The sequence below is a fragment of the Loxodonta africana genome, chromosome 12, assembly GCF_030014295.1.
Source record: "Loxodonta africana isolate mLoxAfr1 chromosome 12, mLoxAfr1.hap2, whole genome shotgun sequence".
Classification (NCBI taxonomy): domain Eukaryota; kingdom Metazoa; phylum Chordata; class Mammalia; order Proboscidea; family Elephantidae; genus Loxodonta; species Loxodonta africana.
In genome coordinates this window covers 90,172,570-90,183,310 of record NC_087353.1, presented here as the reverse complement: position 1 = coordinate 90,183,310, position 10,741 = coordinate 90,172,570, and the positions used below count along the sequence as shown (strand labels likewise).

The following is a 10,741-nucleotide window of genomic DNA, read 5'->3' as shown; positions in this document are numbered from 1 at the left end:
ATTGAAACTGCCTCAGAGGGGTCTGCCTTCTGGGTATGTGTACGTCTTTATTTCCTCCAGCTCTTCAGGAGCTGGGAGGGTCATGTAACTCTCTTGCACAGGCCTACCCGTGTTTTGAAAAATGGGTTACTCACATCTAATTTATAGCGTGGGCCTCCTCAGTTAATCCTTCCCTGATGGGTGTTGTAGAGCCAGCAGGGGCCTGCTGAGAATTGGAAAAATTTGGCACCCTGTTCTCCCTAAGGGCTGTGGTAAAGTTCTCAACTCCAAGTGAGTGTCAGCAGGATGATGTGAAACTTACACGTGTATGGTGGCAGGGCAGGGGGCAGGTCTAAAGGCAGGGATGGCTAAGGAATCTTGTCTTTACTGGTAGCTGTTGGAAATATCATTTTCATGGGTAAAGTTGAAATTTGTGGAACCCATGTGGTTTTAAATTGCTTCTTGCTCAACCTGGTAACACACTGGCTGATAGATATCCTTGTGCCCCCACCACCGCCACTCCTGCCCCGGGGGGTGCGTCATTGGTGACTGAGCTGCTGGGTTTAAGTAAAATTTCCTGGTATCTGAAGTTTATCCCTTGTGTTTAATCATGTTGGATGGAAAACTTTCCGAAATGTGTCATGCACACTCTTGCCTTTTTTAATAGAGGGCGTGACTTCTTGTTTAGTATTTTGATGACTTGGGGGTAGTAATTATGACCAGCAGTCATATGCAGCTCAGTGATGTGGTTAAGCCTATGGGCGGTTTGCGCCTGTACTAAATGGCCTTAGAAAATGGCTCTCCTGGTTTGCTTTCATCTGCTGCTGTTCTTCCTGCTTCTAATAGCTCCCCATGCCCTCTTGCTGACAGCCAGCCTGTTTTGGTTGCTGGCAGTCTTGGCTTGTTCGAGTAGAGTCCTGGGTTGCTGGCGGGGCCTTGCTCCTGGCTCACTGTAGGTCCTTGGGTCAGCTCTGTTCCCTTTCCATGTTTCGTTTTTCCTCTGTTTAGATTAGGGAGTTGGACTGCTCAGTTTCTGATGTTTCCTTTGGCTCTAATATTGCTATGGTTTTCCGGATTTAGTGAGGGCCCTGCGGGAAGGTGTCTGGTGGCCCTGAGAGCTTTGCCTTAGATTTCTCTGCTCCTTTGGGTCCTGGACAACAATGGACATTTGTATTGGGCTTTAGATTGGGCCTCACAACCACCCTGGGAGCCTTTTGTTATTATCCTCATCTTACAGCTGAAGAAACTGAAGCTCAGGAAGGAGACATGATATGCCTGGGCCCCACAGTTTTAAGGGGGAGCTGGCACCAGAGTCTGGGTCTCCAGGCTCCACATCTCGTGCTTGTTGTCCTGCATCATGTGGTTAGAGATTCCTAGGTTGGTGCTGGCTTACCAGTCAGAATTGGAGATCTTGGGGAGCTGGAGAGAAGCTTTGGATTTCCTTACTCTACAGCCTCTTAGCATTGCCCCTTGCTTAAACAAAAAAACCAAACCCATCACCGTTGATTTGATTCTGACTCATAGCGACCCTATAGGACAGAGTAGAACTGCTCCATAGGGTTTCCAAAGAGTGGCTGGTAGGTTCGAACTGCCAACTTTTGGTTAGCAGCCAAGCTCTTAACCACTCTGCCACCAGGGCTCTGCCATTTGCTTGGGACTATAAAATTAGAAGGCTAGAAGTCCTCATTTCTTATGTTCTACCTATGTTTGACAGCATTTTGAGATGGTCCTGGAGAGGAAAGCCAGGTGGGGCACTTAGTAGGTAGGCCTGGGAACATTAACAACAACAAAAGTGAACCAGTCATTGTGGAGTTGATTCTGACTCGCGGCAACCAGAGCATTTTCAGGTGCTCCATTGGTTTTTCAATAGCTGATTTTTTCCAAAAGTAGATTGCCAAGACCTTCCTTCCGAGGTACTTCTGGGTGGACTCAAATCTCCAACCTTTCACTTAGTAAGCCAATCACTTAACTGTTTGGACCACCCAGGGACTCCAAGCCCAGAAACAAAGGAGGGTTTTATTTTATTTTTGTTGGTGGGAAGAAGGGGAGTACCTGAGATGGTGACTAGAGATAATTCCCAGAGAAGGGCGCTTCATGGGGCAAATGGCACCCCACACTGGGGAACATCCTGTCATCAAGTCTGAGCCCTTTGAGGACGGAAGGAGTAAAGTTCAGGATCAGGGACCTCTGAGGTTCTATCCAGCTCTGAGAGTCCCCATCTTGAAACTGCTGGATCCTTTTGACCGTTCAGTTCCTGCTGCTCAGGGCAGGAAAATATATGGGAGAGGAACTAGGATAAGCAATATGGGGAAGTGGCAGCATATTGAGGACATTATATAGAACTTAGTCTTGATTCCTGGTCTCTGGTTTCAGGGTGAGATATCCATTAGAAGCCTCACTGCATGTCTGCTTTCTGCTCGAGCTCTTGGTGGTGGAGCTAGGCTAGTGCTCTCAAATATGCACCTTTCCCTGGTGGAGGAAGACCCCACTTACTGATGTTTTTTTGTGGAGTGGGGCAGTCAGGGACCCCCATCCTCTGAGTAGCCCACTGATTTTGTGGGGTTGTAGAGCTGAGCTTAGATTTTCTGGCTTCCAGTGACAAGGGCCTCCTAGCACAGGACTCATGCTCAGTGCTCCGTGTAAAGTTGGTTTGGGAGACCTGAGCTGGGGAGGAATGGGAACTGGGCCCATAGAGAAGGTGAAGGTGCCTGGGAGGCTGTGTCTCTTTAAATTCCTTCACTTACAGAACCGGAGAATTGCAAAGGTTGCCAGAGATTACCCACCTTCCTTTAAAAAAAGAAAAATGGGAGGAACAGGCTCGGGAAGGGAGAAACTTGGCCGAAGTTAAACAGGAGCTCAAAATGTCTTGCGCTCGCTAGCTTCATCAAAATGGAGGCTTTAATAGCAACTTAAAGAAAATTAAGACCAGTTGCTGTCAAGTTGATTCAGATTTATGGCAATTCCTTTAAAAAACCAAACCAAACCAAACTTTTATTTTGAAATAATTTTAGACTTACGGAAAAGTTACACAGAGAGTATAGACGGTTTCCATATGTCCTTCACCGGACTTTTCCTAATGTAACCGTATTTCATAACCACAGGTGCTAAATTGATGGAGTCAGAAAATTATCTTTGGTTCAACACTATTAACTAAAGCCAGAGACTTTTTTTTTTTTTTTTAACTTTCACCAGTTTTTCCGGTAATCTCTCTTACTTTCTCTGTCCCAGGATCTTATCTAGGATCTCACATTGCATCCAGTTGCATGTCTTCTTAGTTTCTTGCAGTCTGTGACAGCTCCTCAGTCTTTCTTGATCTTTCATAACCTTGACACTTTTGAAAACTTACTTTGTCAAGTCTCTATGTGGGCTCGTCTGATGCTTTCTCATGATTGGACTGAGGTTACGCACTATTTTTGACAGGAATACCACAAAAATTGTGTTGTGTCCTTCTTGGTGCATCCTGTCATAGAGTATGTGATGTCGATTTGTTGTATTGATGGTGATCTTGATCACTTGTCAAAGTGGTTTCTGCTGGATTTCTCCATCGTAAAGCTAACTATTGAGAGTCCTGAGTGGTGCAAATAGTTAACGAGCTCAGCTGATAACCCAAAGGTTGGAGGTTCCAGTGCACATAGGGGTGCATCAGAAGAAAGACTCAGCCATTGAAAACTATGGAACACAGTTCTACTCTGACACCCGTAGGGTCACCATGAGTCTGAACTGACTGAACGACAGCTGGTTTTAATTTTTTTAAGTTGCAGTTAAAGCCCCGGGAAACCCTGGTAGTGTGGTGGTTAAGTGCTACAGCCGCTAACCAAGAGGTTGGCAGTTGGAATCCACCAGGCAGTCCTTGGAAACCCTATGGGGTAGTTCTTCTCTGTCCTCCAGGGCCACTGTGAGTCAGAATCGACTCGACAGCAGCGGGTTTGGTTTGGCTTTGGATTAAAGCCCCCATTTTGCTGAAGCTGGCGAGCTCAAAACATTTTGAGCTCTTCTTTTAGGATTGTCTTCAGAGACTCTTCGAATTGCTTAGTAAAATATTTTTTTGACGGCTTCAAGCTTTATTCTTGAAATCCTGTAAAAAGATGGAAGTCCTACCCACAGCAGTGTTCTTTCCTATCACTGTGGTAAAACTGGTAGGGCTACCCTGTCTCCTTGGCTGCGGTTCCTTTCCCCCTCCCTAAAGCCTGGCTTCTAGTTTTACTTAGCCACCCTTAAGAACCCTCAAACTTGACTTCCACCCAGTACGTGATGTTCTGTCAAGCTTCACATAGGTGTCTTCCTTGTCACATAGGTGTCTTCCTTATAAATGATTTCAGCTGTGGGCTTAATTTCTTAAGTGCTCAGACTCTCTGGGTTCGTTTGTGTCTGAGAGTGGTGAAATGTGGATTTCTTCGCTCCTCATTCCAGATACCCTTCACTCCTCATTCACAAAGCAGAAGCCGTGAAAAGTGAAACCTTGAAGGAGCCTGGGCCCAAAACCTGGCAGCACCAGTTAGTTCATAACCAGTGAATTCTTGTTTCTGGTAAGTCAGCTCCACATGTTAAGCTTTGTTCTCTTTTCCCCCAGTGCCTCCCTTCCCAGCGGTCCCGCCAGCAGCCCTGGGAGCGTCCCCGCCAGTGTGCCCGTGCAGATGCCAAAGCCCAGCAGGATCCAGCAGGCCCTTGCAGGTAGGCTCCCACTCTCATGTTTGGGAATAAACTGCCCAGTGGGACTTGGTTTGGCAGAGGGGAGAGTGTGTGTGGGGTGAGGGGGAGAGGAAGAAATGGGTCAGGGACCGTGTTACCCTCAGTTCCCACGGAAATCTGTAGGACTCCTTGGGGAGCAGGGCCTCTGTCTGGTGATGGTGCAGCCCCGGTGAATGGGCCGGGCACCCCCTCCCTGGGCTCTCTGGGGCCAGGTTCAATGACAGTGGGTGCCGGGGTGTGGACCTTTCCCTACCTTTTTAATTTTTTTGTCACATTGAATTATCGTTGAAGAGTCACTTTTCTGTCCTGAAAGGCTTTAGACATTTACTTAAAGGGGCCGTCTGGGGAGCTCCTAGAACCGTATTGGCTGCAGTTACATCTTGAATAAGTTGCCTTCGTGTCCAGTTAGATCTTTTGTTAGCCATACATCTTGGAACTGTGTTTAAAATTTGACAGGCATGAGGGAGCCGTTGAAGGTTTTTTTTTTAACTAATGGGAAATTAAAAAAATTATGCAAAGGAAAACAGAATAGTTTAGTGAACCTCCATCATTTAAAGGCTGTAAAGGGACTAAGAAAATCAGAGTTTGTGTTTTAGGGAGTCACTGTAGTGACATAGGGTGGATTAGAGGGAACAAGACTGGAGGCAGGGAGGCCAGTGTGGAGCCAGTGAAGGCCTGTGCCAGGGCAGTCGGGGTGGGAGGTTGGGAGGTTAGGTAAAAAATTCAGAAAATCCTTCTGACTCAGTGATTGGGATTAGCTGTGAGAGAGGAGGAGGAGTAGGATGAGGCCTGCTGGTGCACAGCTGTGGATAGCAGTCCATAGTAATGATGACAGTGAAGAAGAACCAGGGCTTTGCACGTGTGTTAATTTATTTCATCCTTATAACAACTTTGTGAGGTAGGTACATTACTCCCATTTTACATTTGAGGAAACCGAAGGCACAGCAAATTTAAGTAACTTAACCCAAGGCCAGATAACTAGCGCTTGGCAGAGCTGAGATTCCACTGCCTGCGGTCTGGCCCCCGGCTCTGGGCTCTTCCCCATTACATTCTGCTGTGGCCCAGATGCTGTGGCAGGAGCAGTTGAAGGGAGGTTGGTGACTATGGTTATAGACGGTGGAGCTGTAGGTGGTGCCGTCCAGGAGGTGGTGGAGTTTAGGTGTGGTGCTCAAAAGAGTGGTCTGGCCTTTGCCTATGGAGTGTGATGGACGCCAGAGAGTGTGTGAGCTCCCCATGGAGACGGTGGGTGGGGAAGGGACAATGGGAGGAGTGCAGGTTAACAGCACAACTAAGGAGGTGGTGACAGAAGAGGCACCCACAGAGAAAACAGAAGAGTCACAGAAACGGTCAAGACTGGGGAGAGTGGGGCTGGATAAGCCACAGTGAAGACAATGCCCAGCAGGACTTATTCCAGCTGCTGACCCATTAACCTCTGCTGGGGCAACGAGAAGAGAGCCAGCAAAGATGTGATAACTAGAAAGCTGCTGCCCAGCTTAGGTTGCCTTGTGGTGTCAGATGCTGTAGGTGAATCGGGCAATACCAGGCATGTGTGTGTTGTTTTTGGTGGTGGAGGAGGAGTTGGGGCCAAGGTTATGAGTAACAATCTTGGTCCCCATATTCGTGTCTGGGCTCTGAGAGTGGCGGAGGAGAATCCGGTCTTCAGGACCTCCGCCTGGCTATACTGAGCTTTTGTGGCTAGGCCTGACGTGTATAACCTCTAGGGCTTTAATACAGTTGTTAAATAACCTCTATAAATGGATCTCAGAAATGGTCTGGTTAAGCCTCACCCTACCCCACAAGCTAGGGATATTGAGTAGCACTTGCTCTCTTTTCTCTGCCTTTGTAATTATTTTTTTAAAATAATACTTTACTGTGTTTTCCGTGAAGGTTTACACAGCAGTTTAGGTTCCCATTCAATAATTTCTACACAAGTTGCTCAGTGACGTTGGTTACATTCTTCATTATCAGTGAACGTTCTCATTTTTTCTGTTCTGGTGGTTCTGTTTCCATTAATCTTGTTTCCTTGCCCCGCTTACATTCTCATCTTTGATTTAAAGACATTGCTGACCATTTGGTCTCATATAGGTGAATTTTTAAAGAAGCACAGCACTTACGGGTGATATTCATGATTTTGTGAACCAGTCGGTTGTATAGCTACAGGGTGACCTCGGGTTAGTTTCCGTACCAGGTTTGGAGAGTATCTCAGGGCAATAGTCTCTGGGAATCCTCCAGTCTCAACCCAGCTCAGTAGGTCTGGTTTGTTTTTTTGTTTTGTTTTGTTTTTAGGAATTTGAGGTTGTGTTCTACATTTTTCTCCTATTCTATCAGGGTCCATCTATTCTGGCCCTGATTAGAGTGGTTGATAGTAATAGCCCGACACCATCTAGTTCTGCTCTCAAGGTAGATGAGGCTATGGCTCATATAGACTGTTAGTCCTATAGACTAGTTTCTTCTTTGAGTCTTTGATTTCCTTCTTTCTCTTTTGCTCCAGACAATGGAGACCAGTAGTTGTATCTTAGAGACCACTTGCAAGCTTTTTAGACCCCAGACACTACTTGCCAAATTAGGATGTAGAATATAACTTTATGAACTGGATTATGCCCGTTGACTGAAATGTCCTATGAGACTATGATCCTAATCCTTCAAACCCAGAAATCCGATCCTTGTCCTTTGTGTTACTGGGCCAAGGCAGATGGCCCACCCTGACCCACCCCACCTACTCACCTGCCCTGGAGGAAGGAAGTAGTGTATGCGCTTTGCACGGATGCCCAGGGACAGTAAGCAACCTGCCCGAGACCACTGGGCCAGTAATCAGCTGCGCTGGGCTCTGAATCCAGTTGTTGGGGTCGGGAAGAAGGATAGTCTCAGACCCTAAACCTTGGCCCCTGGATGAAAGATCTATCCTTGCTGTTAGAAAGGGGGTGTTTGAAAGTTGAGATGTGAGAGCCTGGCTGTATATTGGGCTTCACTCTCCAGGGGCTCTCACAGGTAAAGTGGGAATCCTTTCAGATGGGTGTGGAAAAGCTGTGGCTGTCTAAGGTATTGACGTTATTCGCGGCTGTTAGGAGTTTCAGGGGCTATTCCTGAGACCTTACAGCTGAGGAAGACATGCTGGCTCACTCTTGGTGTGCCTCCCCTCCACCCTGCACACTGATGCTGTTTTGGCGAAGTGTTGGGTGTGGGTAATTTTCAAATGTTTTCAAAAGATGGTAGACCCACAGAGCAGACTGTTCTCTCATGAGGCTTCCAGCGTGCTGCATTATTGCTCTGCCAACCTGTGACTTGGATTCAAGCTCCAGCATTGAAAAGGGCCAGAGTGCTGTTCAGGCTGGCCCTTTGGTGGTGGCCTTAGGATGGAGGGACACCCAGTGACGGTCAAGGGTGTATTTGTTCCTTAGTCTGTATATACCATGGACCTCATATGGCTCAGGCACTGCCCTTGATGCTGGCGATGCAGCTGTGAGCAAAACTCTGGCCCTTGTGGAGCTAGTGGTGGGGAAAGACAGCCAAAGGAACAGATATAAGTAGTTGCAGGAGGTGAGAAGTGTTAGAAGGTAAAGGAGATAAAGAGCTGGAGGGTGTAAAGGGTGTCTCTCTGTCTCTGCCTGTCCTGAGGCCAGCTCCAACTCTGAATAAGCTCTCTGACAGCAACTGCAAATGTAGCATTCTTTCTCTGGCCCTAACCACCTGGAGCTCGGTCAGATCTCACAAGCTAAAGGACACAGTCCACCAGGCCGCCATGTCTGCCCAAGACTTCAGACGCCAGGCACAAGCTTGGAGATCCCCACGCCTTGCTTACTGCTGACCTGCTGGCTACAGATCGGGGTTTTTTTCCACTACCCCCTCAATTCCCCACTATACCCTCCGTTCTGCCGTGCTGGCTACGGATTTGCTGGCTATCCACTCAGGATACCAGCTGTATGCTCAGGGGTTCCCATCCCTGTTTCTTCCGGCCTACTGATTCCCACTACTCCCTTAGATTTGATACTTGACTAGAAGGATTCATAGAACTCAGGAAAGTACTGTGCTTACGATTATAGTTTTATTACAGCAAAAAGGGTACAAATGAAGAGACTCAGGGAGTAAGGTCTGAGAGACCCCACTGTAGAGCTTCCATATCCCAAAAAGGGACGCGTTACCCTCCTAAGCATTGATAATCTTGCACCGACCAGGGAGCTCACCAAGCTTCTGTGTTGAGTTTTGGTCAGGTCTTCATTTATATAGGTGTGGTTGATGAATCATTGCCCGCGAGTGAACTCATTTTCTAGCCCCCACCCAAGGGTTACCTCACTGGCGTAACCTGGCAGGTACATGTGGTCCGGAGCCCCTCCGCAAATAACAAAGACCCAAAACCAAGAGACCTTTTGCCATAGAGTTGATTCCGACTCATAGCGACCACATAGGACAGAGTAGAACTGCCCCATGAGGCTTCCAAGGCTGTAAATCTTGCTGGAAGCAGACTGCCATGTCTTTCTCACGCAGAGTAGCTGGTGGGTTCGAACTGCTGACCTTTCAGTTAGCAGCTGTGCGCCTAACCATTATTCTACCAGGGCTCCTTACAAAGATCCCAGTCAAGGGAAATTACCTACGGAGCCTGGTGGTACAGTGGTTAAGCTCTCGGCTGCTAACCAAAAGTCAACAGTTCGAACTCACCAGCCGCTCTGGGAGAAAGATGTGGCAGTCTGCTTCTGTAAAGATTTACGTATATACAGCCTTGGAAACTGCATGGGACAGTTCTACTCTGTCCTATAGGGTCACTATGAGTCAGAATTAGCTCAGTGGCAATGAGTTTGGTTAGAAATTACTTCCCAGGAACCAGGGACAAAGACCAAATTCTTTTAGTACATACCATTTTGGGTAGGTGGCCGGGGAAGGTGGATACTTCAGGAGTGCGGGGGCTTATAGGTATTGGGGAAGGCGATCCAGCCAGAGGATATAAAAGCCCTGGGTTCTCTTAAGGAAAACCACACCTGGTCCCATTCTCTCTGCCACCTGTGCCTGCTTGTCATTCTGTTCACCTAACACCCAGGTCCTGAGAGATCGGTGTCTGTGCTCAGGAACACCCTTGTGGTGGCAGTGGTGTTGCGTTAACTAAGCGGGAACACAGCCAGAGTGCAGGTCAGCATGGATCCTGGCCTGAACCTAGTTGTCTGGTGTCCCCTTTGCCTCCTGCTGAGCGGCCACAATTGTGGCCAGGCACACACCTACCTGGTCTTGGCTGTGCTGCCCAGGCTTATTGGCTGGCTTCTGCTTCCTTCCCTGAGCTGGGGTATTTGCCAGGTTGGGAGCTTTCATTCTTCTGTGGCTGGCCCTGGTGGATCCCCGAGTCCCCTCACCCCCCTGCATCACCTGGTGGGGGCAGCACTGCCTCTTCAAGGGGCGGAGGGTGGAGGGGGAAAAGGGGGCCCTGTGGGATTGCTGCTTTCTACCCCAGGCCCCCTGCTGCACCCAGACCCTGACCAGATTCTGAATATCCTGAAAGCCAACCTCAGGGAAGCCCCTGGAGGAGAAGCACCTAGATTCTTCGTGGGTCCTGATGGCCTTTCACTGCACTGCCTCCCTGGACTCAGCTGGGTTTGTTGATGTCATGTGCTGAATGACTCCTTTTAATGTTTCTTCCCCTCTCTGCATGTTTGATCTCGCACCCCGTGTAGGCATGACGAGTATTCTGATGTCAGCCATTGGACTCCCTGTGTGTCTTAGCCGCGAGCCTCAGCCCGCCAGCCCTCCCGCCTCCTGTCTGGCCTCTAAAAGTCACAGCTCAGTTAAGAGATTGAGGAAAATGTCAATGAAAGGTAGTTCCTTTTCACAAACACTCTCTGGCCTTTGCTGCCTCTGACTCTCCTGCACTGGTTGCTGTTCTTTTAGCTCCATGGCCCTTCTCTCTTTCCTTGGCCTCTCGAGGCAGTGGGCTTCTTGGCCCCTTCTTCCTGCCTTCTGCTGCAGGGGTGGCCCCTGGGGAATCCTTATTTTCCACTTAAGACCCGGAGTTCACGTCTTCTCTTCTTGGCACAATTTGAATGCGGGGCTTGTTCTCGAGGATCCTGTGAAGCTTTGTAGACATGAAGGTGTG

At 48.3% G+C, this 10,741-nt stretch overlaps 1 protein-coding gene across 6 annotated transcripts in view; it reads left to right on the top strand.

Annotated features, from left to right (window-relative positions):
- Positions 1-10,741, top strand: part of DTX2 (deltex E3 ubiquitin ligase 2) — a 50,156-nt gene that overhangs the window by 20,515 nt on the left and 18,900 nt on the right. For 5 of the 6 annotated variants that reach the window (XM_023555871.2, XM_010596237.3, XM_003416572.4 and 2 more), the window contains 2 exons: positions 4,550-4,650; positions 10,323-10,463. In XM_023555871.2, coding sequence (XP_023411639.1) covers positions 4,550-4,650; positions 10,323-10,463 — 242 coding nt within the window. The remainder of the gene's footprint in view (positions 1-4,549; positions 4,651-10,322; positions 10,464-10,741) is intronic. The other variant, XM_023555870.2, reaches the window with a different exon arrangement.